This window comes from Lepidochelys olivacea, assembly GCF_965140295.1.
Source record: "Lepidochelys olivacea isolate rLepOli2 genome assembly, chromosome: 2".
In the NCBI taxonomy this organism is placed as follows: Eukaryota; Metazoa; Chordata; order Testudines; family Cheloniidae; genus Lepidochelys; species Lepidochelys olivacea.
In genome coordinates, this window is record NC_140412.1 from 42474772 (window position 1) to 42496556 (window position 21785).

The 21785-nt window shown below is 39.2% G+C and overlaps 1 protein-coding gene across 2 annotated transcripts in view; it reads right to left on the reverse strand.

The window, feature by feature from the left end:
* SDC2 (syndecan 2) overlaps positions 1-21785 on the reverse strand; it is a 96683-nt gene that overhangs the window by 60872 nt on the left and 14026 nt on the right. The window contains exon 1 of one of the 2 annotated variants that reach the window (XM_084620041.1): positions 10775-10793. The exons of the other annotated variant lie outside the window; for it this stretch is intronic. Coding sequence (XP_084476167.1) covers positions 10775-10777 — 3 coding nt within the window. The 5' untranslated portion in view covers positions 10778-10793. Of the gene's footprint in view, positions 1-10774; positions 10794-21785 lie in introns of those variants that run through there. 2 annotated transcript variants of the gene reach the window in all.

The window sequence follows — 21785 nt, forward strand, 5'->3', positions numbered from 1 at the left end:
ATTTTGTTGCCTAAATCTGTTGCTGATGTAAGCATGAGTACTGTATTTGTGGAAACACTTAACTGAAGATTATTTTTCTAGGTATTTGTAATAAAGCCCTCCTTGTGGGCATCTGACCCGTAAGTCACTTACAACGTGTGTGTGTATAAACTTCTCCCTTGTTATCAGCCAGTTTGGGTTGTGAAAAATCTTGTATTGATCAGTGTTTGGGGGAGAATAAAGTCTCAACAAGTTTTAGGCTTTTTAACATATTCCAGTAAGGTTACATTTTACCTAACCCTGTGTTTTCCTGATGCCACAAAATGCAACTTTTTCCTAATGTGATCGATGTTAACTGTGGAATTGGAAAATAGTGGGACGCCTTAAGTTTTAATAGCATACTAAATTTTAACAGAAGACAAAAATTATAAAAGGAATAAGCCTTAGAAAAATATTAACCACGATACAGTGAAAATCCGTGTTTGTTAAACAATCCAATCAGGAATGTCTAACAATTAACTTATTATGAGGTTTAAAGTAAAATGAACACCCGGCTCAAGAGAATCTTTGTTTAAAAATTAAACAAATAAACTGAAGTACAATAAGCCGTTGTGATTTAAAGACAATATAATGAAGTACTGTAATAAAAAAGTAGAATTATGGTTCCTTCTCCTTATCATTTGTGGTTCCTTTAAAAAGATAAACTATTAGAGCGCCTAATCTATTATGAGGGAATGCAGCAATTCCTGCCAAATGCACAAGCTGTTCAGAAGATGACAGAAGTTGATATAACCCAACTTATCTGAACAACTTCCTATTAGCAATATCACTTCCTAAAAGGAAGACATTAAAGTTACTGAACTCTTAGCTACAGCAAGGATTCATTACATGGAACAGACATGAGTTTAAGAGAACATTTTTGGTTTTCGAAAGAATAATAAAAACTCTAGCTGCTTTTTTAAAAAATCAGAACGAATTTATGCTACTCACTAGAAATTTCTATAATGACTTTAGAGCATATTATAGATTTTGCAAAATATTTGTTTAAGTAACTAAAATGAAATTGGTTATCAAATTGCTGGGGGTGGGGGGTATTTTAATGTCTCCATTTATTTCTGGTAGCATTATCCCTTTCAACTTTTTTTTTTTTTTTAAACCTCAACATTCACCTTAAATCTTGTTGTCAAAGACTTTTTACCTTTTCACATCACAGCTTTATAGTTGGTAAAGTTAGAGTATCAAGTTTTACCAAAGAGCACATAACACTGAGCTCTTAGTATTCACATCTCTTGAAACTCAGATTACCAAGAAAAATGCTCTCCCCTTATAAGCTCTTTATTATGAAATAGCTATTCATAGATTCCTGAAATACCTACAATTCTTTTCATTCAGTACCAAGAAACTCTTATAAGCTTAATGAATTGAAGAAACATTATACCCTAACAAAGACAAGATGCTTCAAGAAACAGGAGGAATTTTCATTCAATATTTCACACAAGTGAAAAATCATTGAGAAAAGTTAAAAACACATGAAAGAAATATATATAAAGGGTAGAGAAGGTAGGCTGTCTTTACGAAGTTACAGAAATATAGTTAAGAATGTGTGTCAATTACTACTATTGAAAGTTATTGCAATTTCCCTGGTTACACATATTTTCATAACTATTTTATGTGCGCCCAGTGGTAAGGCAAGCACACCCCGGCAAAGCCTTTTGTGGGAACCCTTTCTAAAGTAGGATGTAGTTGCCTGCAGGTGGAGACTTTGTATTTTCAATGAAAAAAAAATGTGTCTTTTAAATATGGTTCAAAGAAGGTATTGTTTGAACTGCTTTTACATTTCTTAAAACAGGCAGTCCATAGGCTGAAACATCAACTGAAGTCCCCTTACATATATTAACCTGCTGTTCCAGAAAAGCTGTAAAATATATTTATCACAGTGTAGTAACTGTACTAACATCCACCTGAAAATTAGATTTTCAAGACTCATGAAGCACGACCTCCTTGATCACGCTGAAACAATTCCGCTGTTGACATTTAAGTCAGATAGAACACAGCAGACCATCAAGCCTCCTCCATTTCTTTCAACTCCAAGACATCACCACCCTCTTTCCTTCCCAGGGAAGGCACTTTCAGAAGAGGTCTAGATCTACAAAATCAAGTGCGGATGTGCTCAGTAGGAATCATGTAAGGTGCTGGGAACCCTTCCAGAGTGGGCCCAAAATGGGCTATGTAACTTGGATCTGAAGCACTCGCTGATCTTTTACTAAAGTAAATGCTAGCCAATTGCTAATGGTGATATCTGTGGAACAGCCTTTCAAAGGGATGTGGCAGATATCTCACCACTTTAAGATCTTTGAAATTGGGCTGGATAGGGAAGGAAAAAAATACACTGGAAAATATATAATAGGGCGCAACCCTCTTTTGCCAAGGAGATGGACTAGATGACCCAAAAGGTTTTTCTGATCTCAAAAAATTTTATGAACTAACTGCTAATTCTAAGAGGACTGGCACCAGACTGTGAGCAACTGCAAGAAAAAATCCTGAAACTGTAGAAAGAAGGTCTTTCACAGCTATTATTGGCTGAGAGGATAAATTATGGTGAAAACCTTATTACATGGAAAGTCAGCTATCTGGGGGGTTCAAACTCTTAGAAGCCAGATCTATTTTTAATCACATTCATCTGCCGGACCTTAAAGCAGAGAGAGAACAGTCCAAAGTTCTTTTGCGGATCCTTTGGAATGAGACATAACTTATACTGGCTTAAGGTACAAACTAAGAGAGTGTATCTACAAAACTTTGTCAGTCCTCCATTTCTGGGGTGGAATACAGTGTCTGGTGAACAGGGAACAAGAAAGATTAGGATTGAGCAGGAGAGACCATTAGCTCCAAGCCCCTCCCACAACTCAAACTGTAAAGGGAGCTGCTGTATTCAAGGCAACCAAATAGATGTACAGACACAGGTCTACCTTAGGGTGCCATTGCCCCAGTTAGACCACAGTATTAAGCACTGAGTAACTCAGTAACAAAGTAACAGTAAATCCAGAAATTTCTGTTATTTACTAATATATTAATTCATATCTGGCTACAGTTTGATATGGAGAACTGCTGGGGGGAGGAGCAAGATTCATAAAAATGTTTTGTTGAAATGTTTTCTTTAAAATGTTGTAACAGCCCTCCTATACAGATCAAATAAATTTTGTACTTATGTTTTAAACATGAAAGTGGAATTTCACCATATTGGAGGGGGACATATCCAGTTAGTGTCACTCTGAGCCAGTGGGTCTCAACCTTTCCAGACTACTGTACCCCTTTCAGGAGTCTGACGCCCATGCCCCACCACCCAGGACCAACGTATGTAACTTAGCTTAGCAAGGTCCTATGTGGCATGCAGAATTACAGGGCAGGCACAGCCTGAGACAATATTCCACAACTTAAAGGTGTTTATTCCATGCCTTGTGATCACAGAAAAGGTTATACTCATTACACTAGCCATATGGCTGTGCCGAAGACAACTGCTATAAACTGGATAATTTTCATTGCTCATGCATCCAAGAGAAAGACCTTGCACCGCCTTTTGATGTGCAGACAAACAGAAGAAATCACAGCAGTAAAACTGTTGATGATATGTTATTAACTATTTATTAGTGCTACTCAGCTACCAGCACTTTTTCTGGGCAAAGGATTAAGCCAGTGCTTCCCAAAATGGTGTGAGAGATTGGCAGGAGGAACAGAATGACCAGCCAAGAGACACTGGCAAGCTTGAAACTTGTTTTCCAGCACCTCAACTCTTCTGTTTGTTTTGTTTGCTTGCTGATTTTGTTTAAATCGAGCCTAACTGTTATGGTTATCAAGAAATCTTTGACAACATGATCAAAGTGTAAACCAGTGCAGCGATGCTGGCTTGAGTTTGCAGAAAGCCTGAAACAATAGCTCTGAGGTCTGAGCTACCAAATTCAATTCAGTGGGCACTAAACACAAGTGCCTGTGAAAATACAAATCCATGATGGGAACTCCTACCTCAATACCCACAGCTACATGCAACAATGATGAACAGGTACATTAGCTGAAAATTTCTCATAAAATGGTCTGAATAGTTCACAATGGTCACATTTAAAAGACATCACACTAGGTTTAGGTTTTCTACGACGTACTCCATGTAAATATTCTACTACATATGCTAAAAGTCCTGTCCCCTTCCTTGCAACACAGCAGAAAGTTTAAAAATGCTCTAGTTACACACTAATTTTTCCTCTCTAAAGCCTGTCTCTAATTCATCTCCAACCTACTGTAGCAAACACCAGTCTCATCTTTCTTCTTCAGTTATCACTACAGACACTGCATGCCAGATCCCAAGCTGGTGAAGTGTCGCTCCATTGAATTCATTGTAGAGGGAACACACATGCAAAAGTCAGTTTATTTTTCACCTCCTTTTAGGCATATTATTACCATCTTCAGAAGTACTAGAGTGGGTGACCATCTTTTCATAGGAAGTCTGAAGGATTCCTTCTCTGCTCACATCATTCTTTTCCTAAGTCTTACTGCTCCCTAATTATTTCAACAGGAACACTTTGTACAGCATGCTGAATGCTACAAGTAGCATTGTAATCTCATTCCCTAATTTATTAATTTTAACACTGACAGTGAAAGCCCACGGCATGTTCAGAATGGCAGAGTTATTACAGGTAGATAAGATGGGGTGATAGATGGCTTCAAGTACTGGGAATAAGATAAACTGCTTTCTGACCCAAGGTAGTGCTGAACAAAAGGGCCAATAACCAAGACCTTAAGTGGCCGCAGAATCAACCCTTAGCCATAGAACTGTACTGTACTCTAGAATTTAAGACTGAGCTCTAAAAAAGTGACATTTCTAGCATTTGCAGCTGCAAAGTCTCAAAAACACTAACTGAATGTAAATCAAAGAAAGCATGATGTTCCTGAGCCTGAAACAGGCCAACAGCCGGAAACTGACCCCATTTCTCTCACTAGAATGAGGACTTTGAAGTGTATTGGCAACAATTTTTTTTTCCACTTGTGCCATCTGTGATGACTTAGATGGGTAAAAACCTCCTGATTCTAAAGAACTGTTAAAAATATAAGTCTGGTGAGCACGTCTTCACATTCTCAGCTTGTTACTCACAATATGAATTTTTATTTAGGTACTGGGTAATGTTATCATAAAAACACTGTGCACAGTTTTAGGTAGAATACAGAGGATGGTAGGGTTGATCATGTGTAAGTTAAGCACATTTTTGCACAATGCGGAGTCCCAGTGGGACTATTCACCATAAAGTTAAGCATGTACATTAGTCTTTGGAGGTCAAGGCCCAGGTTTTAATTTTTAAAGATTCATGATGTTCAAAAAATACCAGGTTTTCTACATTTAATTTTAATTAAAAATTAATCTTTGCAATTTAATTCCCTCACACATTTACTCAAGTAGTCATGGTGTGTATACATTAACTCCTTTTAACACGTGCTCTTCCTACTTACAGCATCTAAACTGAACTAGATTATAAAGTATCACAGAAAGTGAAAATAAAGCAGTTGTAAGTGGAACACAGAATTTATTTAAGTTTAACACTACTGTGTTCCCCCAGCTTCCCAGTAACACACATGCTGTATGTTTTTACTACACATTGAACAAGTTGAAAAGCCTTGTGTATGTTTTCAATATACTTCTACTACAAGATTCCACAGAACTCTTAATAAAAGTTGACAATCACACACACAACCCCACCCTACCCCCCCAAAAAAAAAGAAAAAAAAAAAAAGGTTAAAAGGGGTTAACTGCTCCTTGCTGCTGATTTAAGGCAAATACCAGATTGGGCTTCTTTCTAGGCTGCTGGTGTTTACATACTTAACACTAATGACTATCAGTGAGCATTTCCACACTGTCCGAAGTGGATACCCAAAGACAAATTTTAACCACCCGCTGACTCATTCTTCCTTCCTATTCTCGTGTTGTAAAAAGGTTACCTTTTCTTGCCTACTGAATAACCCTTGCTTCTCTTACTGGTATTAGCATGAGTGTCTCCTCATTTGTCAACAGTTAATCAGCCTTTCTGAAAGCCGAAGTACACTATATCCACTGCATCACTTTTGACCACAGGTTTGTGAACCCTCTCAAAGAATTCTAACAGATTGGTGAGGCATAATTTCCCTTTAAAAAAGCGATTTGGACTCTTCCCAACATATTGTGTTCAAAGATATCTGATAATCCTGTTTGTTAGTAGAATTTCAACCAATTTGCCTGCTACTGGAGTTAGGCTTAATGGCCTGTAATTGCCAGATCACCTCTGGAGCCTTCTTCTTAAAATTGGTGTTACATTAGCTATCCATGAGTCATCCGGTACAGAGGCTGATTTCAATGATAATTTACCTATTACTTTTAGTAATTCTGCAATTTCATCTTTGAGTTCCTTCAGAACTCCCAGGTGAATACCATCTGATCCTGGTGACTTACAGTTTAATTTATCAAATTAACCTTCTAAAACCTTCTCTGTTGACAACTCAATCTGAGACAGTTCCTCAAGTTTGTCACCTAAGAAGAACAGCTGAGTTGTGGCAATCTCCCTCACATCTTCTGCAGTGAAGACCGATGCAAAGAATCCACTTGGTGTCTCTGCAATGGCCTGGTCTTCCTTGAGTGCTCCTTTAGCACATTGATTGTCCGGTGGCTCCACTCTTTGTTTAGCACGCTTCCTGCTTTTGATGTACTTAAAATCATTTTTGCTGTTAGTTTTTGTATCTTCAGCTAGTTCCTCTTCAATTATACTTTTACCCGTAAGCTGCCAGAATTTGTGCACCTTCTTATCCTCACTAGGATTTTACTTCCAAATGTTAAAGGATGCCTTTTTGCCTCTAACAGCCTCCATTACTCGGCTGTTTAGCCATGCTGGCATTCTTTTGGTCCTCCTGATTGTCTTTTCTGATTTGGGGTATACATTTAGTCTCAGCTTCTATTATGGTGTTGTTAAATAGACCCCATACTGCTTTGCAGGCATTTAACCCTTGTCCTTTTAATCTGTCTAACAAGTGTCCTCATTCTTGTGTAGTTCCCCTTTTCAAATGTAAATGTTACTCTGGTGAAGTTTTTTCGTATTATCCCCCCACAAGGATTTTAAGTTTAATTATGCCATGGTCACGAGTACCAAGTGGTTCATCTTTGGTCTTAGGACTAAATCAAGAATTGTCTTTCCCATTGTAGGTGTTAGGACTAGCTGCTCCAAAAAGCAGCAATTTATGGAATCTAGAAATTTTGTCTCTACATCACACCCTGAGTTGACATTTACCCAGTCAATATAACGATAGCTGAAGTCACCCATTATTATTGAGCTTTCTGCTTTTGTAGCCTACCTATCCTCCCTGAGCATTTCACAATCTGCACCATCCTGATCAGGTGGTCAGTAGTATAAACAGTAGAACCTCAGAGTTACGAACACATCGGAAATGGAGGTTGTTAATAACTCTGAACAAAACCTTATGGTGGTTCTTTCAAAAGTTTACCACTGAAAATTGACTTAACACAGCTTTGAAACTTTACTATGCAGAAGAAAAATGCTGCTTTCCCTTTATTTTTTTTAGTAGTTTACGTTTAACACAGTATTGTACTATACTTGCTTTTTTTTTTTTTTTTTAATATATATTTGTCTCTGCTGCTGCCGCCTGATTGTGTACTTCCAGTTCCAAATGAGGTATGTGGTTGACTGGTCAGTTCGTAACTCTGAGGTTCTACTGTATACTCTTTTTTTAAAATCAAGCATTCTAAATGGAGATGAGACCTGCTATATCTCTCCTCTCAAGGTGCTCAGATACTATAGCCATGGGCACTGCAAAAATGCTCTGAATAAGATTAATTAATGCATCTCAGATACAAATATGTAATAACAGCGAGCAAAGCTGACTTTTTTTTTTTTTAAGAGGACCACCCTGTCAATGACACTTTATGAACATCTGTTAAATCTTTCTTTCATTGGAGTGAATTTCAACAGACTTAAGGTCCATAAATCCGCAAATGCACAGGCCATTCAAAAAACAGTAAGACGGTATTTGGATTTCCAAGTGTTGCCTTCTTCACTGAGACGCCACTAAAATATACTCTGCTGTTCTTTATATATCATGCTTGAAATCTATTCCCCACCACCACCATTCATTTCCCTCTTCTCCCCCAACAAAAGGCATGAAAATAGATTTTCACGTAGAAAGGCTACTGCTAGGAAACTATCAGCTGCCCTTTGTCACAAATAGATGGAACTACATTAAATTAGAAGCCACAAAAATAAAGTGAAAAGATTCTTCTGTTTTACAGTATGAGTCATCTTTTCAACTGCCTACAGTGCATTGTTATCAGTTAAAATGGCATTAAATGTTCCTGCAGTACAGAGCAGAGCAAAATAGTTTATTCTCCAGTCAAATAGGAGACAGGTAAAATCTAGTCAACTGGCAGGAGCTGTCCTGCTCCAATTGTCCTAGTGGGGGGAAAAGAAATAAAAAAAGGTATTCACCGAGTTCAAAACTCACTGAGCTGAGGACTCCCTACGGTGTTGTTGTATTTTCTTCATTCATTTAGATTAATTTGGGGCTCAAGAAAGGTATCGGGTCAACAACCCTAAAACGAGGTGATACAGTGCAAATTCCCTTGTACTATACTGGCTATAATGGGATCTAAAGGGACCTCTGCTCCTACCTCTGAGGAGTAGGAAACTCTCTTGCTATGATTAATAAATCAAATATTTCTGCCTACAAGAAAACCAAATGTTTTTGTAATATGAACACACAAAACTGAACAGTGCCCACCAACTCATACAGCTACAGCCCCTGCATGTGGTGACTCTTGGTTATGGAAGATAGTCCAAATTGTTTTTACCTGCCATTAAGAAAGCTCTTGAGCCATCCAAGAGCATCACAATGTCAAATTAAGCACTGAATAGGAAAAAATTCAAGAGGAGTGCAAGGAGGGGTTATCTTTGTGATTTTTTTTCTCCATTGCAATAGCAGAACTTTTCAAAACTGATTTAAAATTATTTCAAGAGGTTAGGTGGTGCAACCTCTTACAGAGGAACTATTTTCTCAGTTTGCCTAATCATTAAGGCCTGCCCCTGCAACTGACAGTACCCAGGCAGACTGCTGTGCCCAGGTAGGGCCACACTGACCTCAACGAAGTCCTGCCTAGGCACAGCTGTCTGCCCATGCTTTGTACACCACAGGATTGGGGCCTACTTTGATTTTTGCTGTATTCCTTGCTGTTAGAAGTTCCAGAGCTTATTTTAGGAGTATGTGTTAGCTTCTATCAAAGACATGTACATCACACTAGCTCAGTAAATGCAAGTAATTCAAATGTCAGACCGTATCTGTGACCTTAACTATGCTGGTCCTTTTTCTCATTGGCAAACTGACAAAGTTCTAGGACTTAACCAATAAAATATGACTGATATTTATTCACAGCGAGAAGTATCACACACGTAACAGAGATAGACAAATCTGCAAGTACCAAAATTACACTTAGTGATTACTGTAAATAAAAAGGGCGGTAAGAGTCAAAGAAGCTGACTAAATGGAATTATAAGATATCCAGCCAGGAAATGATTGAAATAGAAAGGAAATTACATCACGAAACATGCAATAAAGAAGAGAATTTTTCAGTAGGATTTTATTTATTTGAGTTTAAAGACTACTGCAAGGATGTACATCTCTTCACCCATTTACTGCACAACATATCCACTACTGCCAAGTTCTTCTATTTCAAGTTTTAAATGTTTTTTTAAATAATTAGTAAAAAGAAAATCTTAATTTCTCTAAACTGAAGTAATTAAGGAAAAGTATATAAATGTAGATTCCACACATATTTCCAAACGTTTGTCAACAAACACAAGAGAGCAAATGTTTCTTGTACATTTTCAATAGTGAATTATCCACACAAGTAGAGTATTTCCCCCAAGTTACAATAATCAAACCCTAGTGATTCATTGCCTACATTCTAATTTCCTTAATCACTTCACATCTGTGAAGTGAACATGAAGTTTGGACAAAGGAAGGAGATTTTTTCTGCTCTATGTGAATTTAGTGTTTTTGTAACAGAATTCCATGTCAGGATAATTAGGTCACCACTTTTTAAACCTCAAAAGGGTGAAAGTGAAACAAAACAAAACAAAAAACCCCACACAATTAAGCTTGGTAGGCTTTCTGACTTATGCTAAAGGGACACACTATTCGACTTGAAATGTAGTCAGCTAAGAAAAAAAACTGACAATTTCATCTGTTTCTTAGGCCCCCTGCCACTTTCTGTGGTTTTACAAGCATGTTCCTGTTTTTATGGTGTTGTTCTTTCCTTTCTTGCTACATTATAGATCCAAACAAATCAGAAAGGTCTATACTGAAACAATGAAACGGATTATGAGAAAACACAGTCAAGTGCCCAAAGCAAACAATGAAAAAATAGAGAAAAATACTTATCAAATGATCATTCGAGGGGTTACTTGCAGCAATATCAGGTAAGAATTTTTTCAGGCAGAAAAGAGACTTTCAAGATGCTGTTTTTTAATAGGAACAGACAAGCCTGCTAGCTGATATATTTTACTATTAAAGGGAATACACATTTTACTGCAGTGAATTAATTAAACCACTATGTAAATTAGCCTTACTACACCCTAAAATATATTTACTCACTCTTAATGGCATCTTATTAGGTGGGACACCATCTAGCCAATCCTTTTTTCTTGATACAGGGAAGCTCTTTAATTTGAAGTTCCAACACACTAGTGTTAACACGGGGGTTAACCGTGCTGCCTTTACTCACCATTGTAAGCACTCATTCTCTGGAATGGTTCCGCTGAAGCAAGCCAATGGGCCTACTTTCTTGAGTAAGTGCTCCCCTACACCTGTAAAGGCTCCTGAATCCAACCTACAGTAGCTTTAAAAAAAATAAATAAATAAAAAGACATTTACTCAATTTAAAGTGAGAGGCTGTTTCCCAATCATCAATTAAAACTTGGGGTTTTGTCAAGGAGATATGAAAGCAACATTTTCAGTTAAAGGATTTAACAGCCTACAATTTGGAGCTTTGGCATGATAATGGTATTTTATCCATTAATTCCTTCTAGACTAGCATACCAGTCACCTGAATTATGTTAAATATTTTAAAGACATATTATTGTTCTACAAAAAGCACGTACTAGATTAGAACATGAAAAGACTTTCTCCTAGAACTATGAAATTTCATATACTGGGCTGAATTCTCTCCTTATATCAACAATGCAACTCGCTGAAGTCACTGAGATTTACATGGTTGTAACCGAGCAGAGAATATGGCTCACTTCCCTTAGTAGAGTATTCCCATCCCGTAAGCAGAATGAAAAGGAAAGATTTTGTTTGGATCCCGGTAGAGAAATATTTTTCACATATATTATTTGCCTTGTGCTGCTCAATTTGTGTGCCCTGTTGGGCATGGCAACCGCAAATTTCTCCTGAGTAGAGCTGCCATTCTTCTAATAAGCCTATCTATTGAATGGCTAATATCCTGAGGACATTTAGCTCAGGGTAATACAGTGAAGTGTGTTTCTGCATGAGAAGGGGGCTATACCTCTGGGTGATTCTTGCTACTTCCTTGCTTGCTGATAAAATCACAATATGAAGCAAAGTCCGATCAGTACAGGTTTGCAGGAAGTAATTTTTTTTTTATTAGAGTATCTATATCTCCAGCTGTTTGGCATGCTCCGTTCTCTCAATTTTCCTTGGGTCATTTTGTTCCTGACTGTTTCCACTGGTGTGCAGGCTCTCTCCAAGTAAAACACCAACCAATATGACAGTAATGTCTTCATCCCACTTTCACCTAAGGAGCAGAAGTGTGTGTCGTTCCCCCCTCCCCTTCACCCCCCAAAAATGCCCTACATTTCAGAACAGCTGTACAGGACAAGAGACTAAACTAACATTTGCACTTGAGGAGAAAGGATTCCATAGTCTTGTGTGACTGATTAAATAGAACTGAAAAATCAATCCCCTCTCAAACATTTTGATTTCACCCTAGATGAATAAAGCATGAGCCTCCTGCTAGTCGAGATTCAAAATAAGATCTGCAATGAAATTCTGTAATATTCACAAGAGTTTGACAGTGCCCTTATCTCACTCAGCTAAGCAGAAAAGCAACACCCTACCCCACCTGCCACCATCTACATGATTAGCCTACCCAGATTTTGGGTCCAGTTATAGTGCAGAGGCTGCTCTGCAAATACTCCCCCAGGTAGCAAGTGGGCTAAGAGTGGATGGAGTCTTGCGTCAATCCCCAATCATAGAAGATTAGAGTTGGAGGAGACCTCAGGAGGTCATCTAATCCAACCCCCTGCTCAAAGCAGGACCAACCCCAACTAAGTCATCCCAGCCAGGGCTTTGTCAAGCCTGACCTTAAAAATCCCTAAGGATGGAGATTCCACCATCTCCCTAGGTAACCATTCCAGTGCTTCACCACCCTCCTAGTGAAATAGTGTTTCCTAATATCCAACCTAGACCTCCCCCACTGCAACTTGAGACCATTGCTCCTGGTTCTGTCATATGCCACCAATGAGAACAGCCTAGCTCCATCCTCTTTAGAACCCCTCTTCAGGTAGCTGAATGTCTGGCCAGAGTAGCTACCCAGATGTGAGATGGGGAAGAGGCAAAATGCACCCATTTAAAGGGCTACAGTAACTCTCTTCCCAGAAATTCCACTATAAAAAAAAAAATCCAATATGCAACTACTTTACATCCGAGTTCCAATTCATCTTCACTTTCTATAGAACCTAAATCAATTATACAGATGAATCCATTTAAGAAAAAAACATTTTCAGTGTAGTCTTTTGTTATTTAACAATTTCCCTTTGCTATAATCAAGTTTTATGTTCACTTTGTTGAACACTCTGCTAACGGGTACGTTTCATGTACATGTATCCAGTACTGATGCCTTCAAATCTAGAAACATCAATGTGTACCCAATAGGGCTGTCAAGTGTTGTGTATTATCCTCAATATACCATCAAAGCACTTGCAATAAGAAAAGACTTACAGGCTATCATTGTGTAGGCTATGAATGTGGGTTAACAATAGCATGCATTCCATTTTGTCTATGGCTCTGAATACCAGTTCACAGCATACTCCAAAGCCACCATTAAAATATACTGTATGCTGTGAATGCATGTTAACCACAGTATGAATTATGCATTTTCTATTTTTATTGTGTTCAGATGGTCATGTGCGGTTGAAGACATAAGCCCCGGTGTAATCTCTAAGAGCAAAAAAGACTTAAAATATAAATGCAAGCCTCAGGGTGAGAGGAATGAATGAATTGTAATGGGTAGCCAATTTTAAACAGGTAGTTTGGTTTAACTATTAACTTTTGCTGTACGTAGTGCCTCATTCTAAGGACAATCAAAGCTACATATTGATGCAGTTTACAAAACAAATAAAATTTGGATGGTGAAAAGTAGTGAGAACTAAGTAAATTATAACTACATTCTTCAAAATTATTTGTAATGATCAAAGTTTAATAAATATACAATAGTCACCATCAAAACCACAACACCTACAAAACAGTTGTTTAGGAGATAGAAAAGGGGAATAATTGCAATATCTAAAATATGATTATGTTGCAAGTGCTGACTTTTTGAAAAACAGTGACAATTATATAATAAACACTTTAGTCATTCTATGTAGTTAATTGACTAGAACAGCAGTGCTCAAACTGTGGGTCAGGACCCCAAAGTGGGTTGCGACCCTATTTTAATGGGGTCACCAGGGCTGTCAGACTTGCTGGGGCCAAAGCCCAAGCCCAAGCCTCATCACCCAGGACCGAAGTTGAAGCCCAAGGGCTTCAGCGCTGGGTGGCAGGGCTCAGGTTACAGGCCCCCTGCCCGGTGCTGAAGCCCTTGGGCTTGGGCTTTGGCCTCGCCTCCTTCCCCTACTCCCCCTTCCACCTGGGGTGGTGGGGCTTAGGCTTTAATCCCCCCTCTTGGGGCCGTGTAGTAATTTTTGTTATCAGAAGGGGGTCGCTCTACAATGAAGTTAGAGGAACCCCTGGACTAGAAGAATCTTTAACTAACAGCTATAAAGATCAAACTGCTCTATACTGTATAGTTTAACAGGATTTGTAGAGATGAAGGAAACCCAAATTGAATTTTCAGTAGCTGAACACTACATCTTGTACAATTCTCTAATTTTCCCCCCTTGAATACATAACAGTTGTTTCTTAGCTATTTTAAAGAGTGGGCGGAGGTGAGAGAACGTTGAGAGAAAGATTTCACTACGCCAAGTTATCCGTACCCTTACATACAGGGAGTACAACAGAGGGATTGAGCATCCATAAATCCCAAGGACTTGCTCTAACACTTCAGGAATGCAATGGAAGCTGCAGGTGCTCAGTCTCAGGATCAGGCTAAGCACAGGAAGTCCCTGAATTGCTAAAAGTGTTTAAAAGGATACTTCTTTGCATTCTAAATGTGAACTCCAATAACCTGGTTTCATTTTGAAGGGAAATTTATGTTCAAGAAATCCTGTCTCATGCAACCATCCAAGTTACCAGCAAACAGTTGCCTTAAATAAATGAATGAATGAAACCACACTCTAAAATGCCAGGAAAATTGTACTGGTAACCTTGGGAATATGCTCACGTAAGACAAGGGGTGCCAGATAGAGACCAACATTTGTACAACTCCTTAAAAAGTCTGGCTGGTTTTGACAACAGTTCAACAAAAATTCTGACAAAAAAGTATTCTAGGGTAAAACAGATCCATAAACAAATGCTTTACTAAATGAGACCACACTTTGGCATAAGGTGGTTTTTTTTCCCCCCTACACATTTGTTTCACTGGAAGCCACAAAAACAAAGTAGTTTGGTCTACAGCCACTTGCTTCATTCTGCATCCAGAGAACAATAAAAAAGCAAGAGAAGGTTTTCTATATGTGGGTCCTTGCATCTTTTAGTCTTGGAGAAAACTTCTCTCTCGGAAACCATATAATATTTAGTAAGCATTAAGACAACTGAAGCCATCAAAAATATCACCACTAGCTTAGGTAACACTAATATTAAAATGCTACATATCGCTGGCATGTTTTAAGTAGTTCTCACCAATTTCTTTCTTGTATTTTACTAGATTAACTGTAAAGAATATCAGTTGATCATAATGTAATTTTGATAGGAAGGATAAGATTGAGCTATAGCTCACGAAAGTTTATGCTCAAATAAATTTGTTAGTCTCTAAGGTGCCAAAAGTCCTCCTTTTCCTTTTGCGGATACAGACTAACACAGCTGCTACTCTGAACCCATTCATATGTGTGTGACTGAAGTAAACAATGTATATTTTCAAAAAGGTTTGCAGAACTTTATCTACTTATGAAGTGATGGCTTACAAAATAAAAGGAGAACCCAGGAGAGATCTTTATTAAACCTCAACTAAAGATCTCTCCCCTGGGTTCTCCTTTTATCAGTGACATCACATTAGCAGATAACACAGGTACAGTACATGATGCATTGTTGCCCAAGGAGACTATAAACAGAAGTTCAGTTATCTGTTTTACCTACTTTCAGGCATGATGTTTTCCAAGTATTATATCTGATTGTCAGAGGTTAAGTCATTGAAACAGTGTCCTAGACAATCTTATTTTTTTTAAAAATCCCACAGCTACAATTTCTGTTTGCAGCTGGATCACTCCAAAACTACATTATGATCAACTGAACTAATCACCTTTTCAGTTTTGTCAGGTAAAGTAAACATTAGGTTTCCCTCATGAAAAGCAGATAAATGCCCACTGTCTGTATGGGGGCTTGCTCAGCCTTCAGGTCATCCTAGAAAATGCAATCTGTATGATCAATAAATCCATCCCACTGAGATTAGGTTTAACTAACAATACTGAATATCCAGTTTGCATTGCTATCAAATTTTCTTTAAATTTAAAGGAATCAATTTCTGAATATATTTTTTAAAAAAACCTTAAAAAAAACCTATAAAAATTAATTCTGAATGTTTAGACCTAAAGCAGATCTTTTTTTAATGAAACGTTCAGAAATCCAGTTTTAAACCATTTTTTTTGTAGTTTATACATTCACGGATTTGAAATCTGGGGAAGCAATTATTTCATCAGTTCAATGGATGATCCATTTCAATCCTCACTGTGAATGAACTGAATTCACATCTGCTAAGAGGATTTGTCCTTGAAGAGCTACACAGCTTCTGTCTGCTGGGAGAATACTAGGATACCCACATCTCCATCCAAACTCAAACTGACAAGCAAGGAAAAGGAAAAATTCCAACCTCAGGCAAAAAGCAGCAGGTGGGAAGTATTTTTCATTTATGTAAAACTATGCAGGGAGATTGCTTCCTAACTGACGCTGCACCTAGAAGAATCTCATTTACTACTATCAAATGTTGATGGCTAATATTTACTATAATAAAGCATTCAGAATGGATAGCCCAAACTATGTCCAAGTCCCTGAAATTAAATTATCTCACTGAAAAGTGCACAAGTGTATAAAAAAAAAAAATCATAGATTCATAGTAAGCTCAAGTATATACAGAATACTTCCTGAAGCAGTTAATCCCTGTCTGTTTATATTAAGAGATACACAGCGGATGAGATAATATCTTTTATTGGACCAAGATATCACCTCATCCACCTTGTCTCTCTAATATCCTGGGACCAACACAGCTACATCACCACTCTAATTTCCATCTCTTATTATAGAAGTACATTATGCAGAAATATATTCATTGTGGAGTCAGATTTGCTAAATGCTAAAACTTTGCTTTCCCCAACTTAATGATCCAGCACAACCTGTTGCCCTATTCCTCACTCTGAAATTAAGTGGTTCTCTCCTACCATCTAACTCAGGAGTGGGCAAACTATGGCCCGCAGGCTGCATCTGGCCTGCCAGCCATTTTAAGCGGCCCTCAAGCTCCCCCTAGGGAGCGGGGTCTGGGGCTTGCCCTGTTCCGGCACTCCAGCCACAGAGCTGGGTCAGGGCTGCTCCACATGGCTCCCAGAAGCCGTGGTATGGCCCCCCTCTGGTGCTCCAACGGGAGTTGCAGGAGTGGTGCCTGCGGATAGGGCAGCATGCAGAGCCACCTGGCCGTGCCTCTGCATAGGAGCCAGAGAAGGGACATGACACTGTTTCCGGGAGCCACTTAAGGTAAGCACCACCCAGAGCCTGCATCCCCCCCCCCCCCCCGAGCATCTCCCCATGCCCCAACCCCAGCCCTGATCCCTCTCCCTCCTCCCCCTCTCTGACCCCTCAATCCCAGCCTGGAGCACCCTCCTCCACCCCAAACTCCTCATCCCCAACCCCACCCCAGAGCTCACACCCCCAGCCGGAGCCTGCACCCCTTCCCACACCAGCCCCAATCCCCCTCCCACCCTCCAAACCGCTTGGTCCCAGCCCAGAACACCCTCCTACACCCCAAACTCCTCATTCCCAGCCCCACCCCAGAGCCCACACCCCCACAGAGAGCCCTCACCCCCTCCCACACTCCAACCCCAATTTTGTGAGCATTTATGGCCTGCCATACAATTTCTATTCCCAGTTGTGGTCCTCGGGCCAAAAGTTTGCCCACCCCATACATAACTGATGCACATAGTTTCTGATTTGCATATATCCTCAACTTGGTTGTGTGACTTAAGTGCCATATCTTGTATACTCCTACATAAAATCCAGTATTAACTCTGTACCCATCTTTCACAGTAGTGCTGTTGACCCTATAGTTAAACCTTAGTAACAGCTTCCATTATAAAGCTATTTTTTCTAGGATTTCGATGGCTCAGGGGACTGGTAATTTGATATGAAGCAATTCATCTCTAGGTTACTCATCTGAATTAGCTCAGGTCACCACTCCCACTTGCTTTACAGGGTCTTAGTCCAATTCGTAATCAATCACAAAAAACCCAACATGATCACTAGTTGCACCAGCCTACAAATACTGAAAAAAATGGATCAAAATTTAGAGTTATGACACGATTTCTTACCTTAGGTCAAGCTACTGGCCCTCATCTACTGCTCTACCCACTTCCAAGGCCTGTTTCCCACGTGGTAAATCCTCACTTTTGCCTAGTTCTCTCTTCTTCCCCTCTTGCCCAACACCACCCAAGTTTCTTACTGCGCTCCTCTATTCCCATATACTACTCGCACTTAACAGTAGCATGGTCTTCTAGCACCATATGGCAGAGTTCAACTAGTGTTTTCCTCTGACTGGATTTGGGAGAAGACAGGTTTAAAATGCTTGACCGGTCTGGTGTACATCCCCATGTCACAAGTGTGCAATCCAAGATGAACCCTGCAATTGTTACAGTTGTTGTCAGTCTCAGAAGAGAGGCCAAGGATAGAAAAGACATGGACACTGAACCGCCCTCTCACCCCTAGACGTGGTTCCATTAGAACAATGCTGGGTTCCACTGACAGAGCTGTGCTAACTTGTACTGTTGATACGTGTTGTGGACAAAGTGTGTTTCAGTTTCCAGGGTGATAGAACAGAGATGTATTTTAATTTTTTATTTTCAGGCTGCCAAACACCCAATAAAAAGCAGCTATAGGGAAATGGGTCAGAATGACATCTGTGATCTATCAGAGACCTATGGGAACACACTAAGGACAGACCAATAGTTGTTTTCAGCATTAGGCTCCTTACCAAAATACATATTTACTTGTTAGACCATGACGCCACCAAGAGAGACATTCCGTTCTTTCGGGAAATACCACCCATTTTACAACTTCCCCAAAAAGTATTTCCTTTTACTTATTGTGGATTTTTTCCAAACTATCAGTAAAACAAGCATGATATGAACATCAAACATACAAAGAGTTTCACAGTAAACCACCACAACAGTTTCTCAATCACAGCTTTCTTTCCCTAAGCGTGCTCTCCCTCTCTCTATTTTATTATTTTTCTAATAGAAGTGGAACTGGAAGAAAAAGTGTCCCTCCACTTCTAGAAAAAATAAAGAGTTAATTCTGGAGCAAATATTCATCATGGGGCAAGCCACCTGTTCATTTTTAGTTCAGACTCAACAAAAACAGCATCATCTACTAAATATTCAGCATTCAGACTCTTCTGCTACTGCCAATTCCTAAAAACCAACAAAAAATTCCAGAGGAAAGAAAAATATTCCTATTTAACTCCTCTCCCCTTCATTTCTCTTGTGTTTGTTTCCTCCCACCTTGGAAAAAATTAACGCCTCCCAAGAAAAGCCAGCCTTGCAACAGGACGATTTAATCACACGGTAAGTAAACTAAAAGTTTCCAAAGGCAGCAATGTACTGTACTCACACTGTATTCATAGGGATTAAAACACCTCACCATCCATTCCTAGAAAAAGCCTGAGATAAATATTTCCTGCTATAAAAGTATTGGTGCTGCTTTTACAGTCTTTAAACTGGCTTCCTAATCATCTTCAGAGAATGTTTGTTGCTGGCTAACCTGCCTTTAGCAGAGCAGAACTCCTTAGATACAAAAGCTCCGTTTCAGATGTTGCAACTTCTGCACTACTATAGCTCCAGAAGTAGCATCCTCGCTTTCATGGTAGCATACCTTCTCATCTAGTGTCTCAACCGTTCTGTCTTAGGTGCTACTGCAAAAGGCTAAATTGGATGTTTATAACAACTACATGTTTGAAAGCCAGGGAACTTGGAGTTCATAGTCTATTAAGACCTTGACTCTGATCTGGTACCCCTGCACTCTCTCTGCCTAATAGGAATAACATTTCTCAATTGTAAAGTAGCTCTTTGGGAATATTTCACATTGTCGATCAGAAATGAAATGAGAGGTCATGTGGTCTTCCACAAATTGACTGGAGAAGGGTCTGTGGCCAATATGAGGCAAGGATCTGAAGTCTATTGGAAATATAGATGGAGTATGGTAGTCATGAATAAGGAGGATGACAGGGTCAGAGTTAAGGCTCTGCAGAAAAATATGAACCTCAGATTTTTCCTGGTTTTGCAACATGTTTTATTAACTAAACCATTCCATTATTTTAAACTAATGTATTTTAAAATGATAATATATTAACTATAGTTTGTCTAAAATTCCCTCTTTCTGAAAGTATTTTAAACACATTGATGCATGATAATAAAAGGCCTTGATTTAAACTTACTGCTACAAGCTTCTCGCTCTGGCAAGTTTGACTGGCAAAACTTGTTAGGCTAGGAGGGGGAATGGTGCATAGGATGTGACAGGGAACAAATTACATTGTGTGCAGAGTTAGCCGGGGGTTGAGGAAGAAACAGTGACAACACTGAAAGAGTTAAACTTGCTGAAAAATGAATGGGAAGATTGTGGTAGCTCACCTCCATTCCCTGATACCTCAGTCCTTCACACACACGTTTTCCAGTTCGGCCTTCCTTCCTCTAATTTTTTCTTTCGCTCTCTGACTGCGATAGACTTTCCAAGGAGAACAGGAGGAAGATCTTCCTTTCTTTGAAGAAAGCTGGAGTTCAACTACCTGTGCTTGCTGTTGCAGTGAGCAGCTGGTGACCAAAAACAGAGTTTACGGCTGCACCTCCCTTTCTACTCAACTGTGGCGTTCCAACTGAAACTTCACAGTGAACAGGTTCAGTTCCCAAGGACTTAAAAAAGCCACAAGAGCAAAGTGTGCACCCATTTAATCATCGTCATTAAAGGGGTATTCCCTATTAAGTGATTTGTACAAAAATATAAAGGCATATGGTATGCCTTTAAAAATCTACTGCACGTAATGGGCACCGTAGGCTCAGACATGTAATTATAGCTTAAAGATCTATGGACCCTCAAATAGGATTGTTCCTCAAATAAGCATCCTTTAGAGCAGCGTGTCAATCCTATCTTGGATTGCGCCTCCCAGTTTTTACCCTTGAATTCCAAGAGTGTGTCTTTTTAGGCAGCTAAAGTAGAAACTGTCACTTAAGAGTAAGTGTAAGTATCTGTGAGGGGTCTGAGGGTTAATAAGTTGCTCATGATGAAGGGTGTGCATAAGCAAGCTCTCAGATAGCAGCTGCTGAGCTGAGGATAATCCTTCAAGAGTTCTGCCACAGAACCCTTCTTCTTTCTATGCTAGTGAAATTGCTTGGCTGCAAGCCTGTGGTGGTAGGACTGTATGTTCCAGACACATTACGCTAGTGACTGGTGTGGAATTGACTTAGAGAAAGTCAGGATCTTTTTCTTTTTAGATTTGTTCTGTAGTGCACATGCATGTTTATATAGGCTGTCATGGTAGAGTAACAGTCATTTTTTCCTTGCAGAATCCATGGAAAAAAGGATAATCAATGAAAAACTGAAGTAATAAACTGCACCACCATGCTGCCAATATTGAAGCACTGTGATTAAAATAATTTGCAGGGGATTCTACGTTTGTGTTTTGTCTCCCCCCCCCCCCCCCCGCCATCTTGCAATAGTAACTGTGATTAAAGTGAATTTACAATGAGGTTAGTGTCGAATAGTAGGCACCCTTAACTTGCTATGTCTTGCTTTAATCAATTTTTATTTACACTGTGCCTTCTACCTTGAAATCACAGTTACTGTTTTTATCCTTTACACAGTCAAGTTCAGTCAGACTATGTTTCGAAGGGCACCCAATGTGTTGTGCATCATTTGAAAAATGTCATCTCTACCAAAACATTGCACCTAGCCCCCAAAAAGTCATTATTCAGTAAATCCTAAGAGTTGAGATAAACCCAGAGCTGGCTCTGCACACTAGTTTTCCAAAAGTTTTTCAGGGGAGGGGACAGTGATGGAGGGTTAAGGTGTTCAAATCTTGTTGGGACCCATCTCTGATTAAAAATTTGCTTAACAGGATTTAACACTATCAAATATCCATGCTTGTCAAG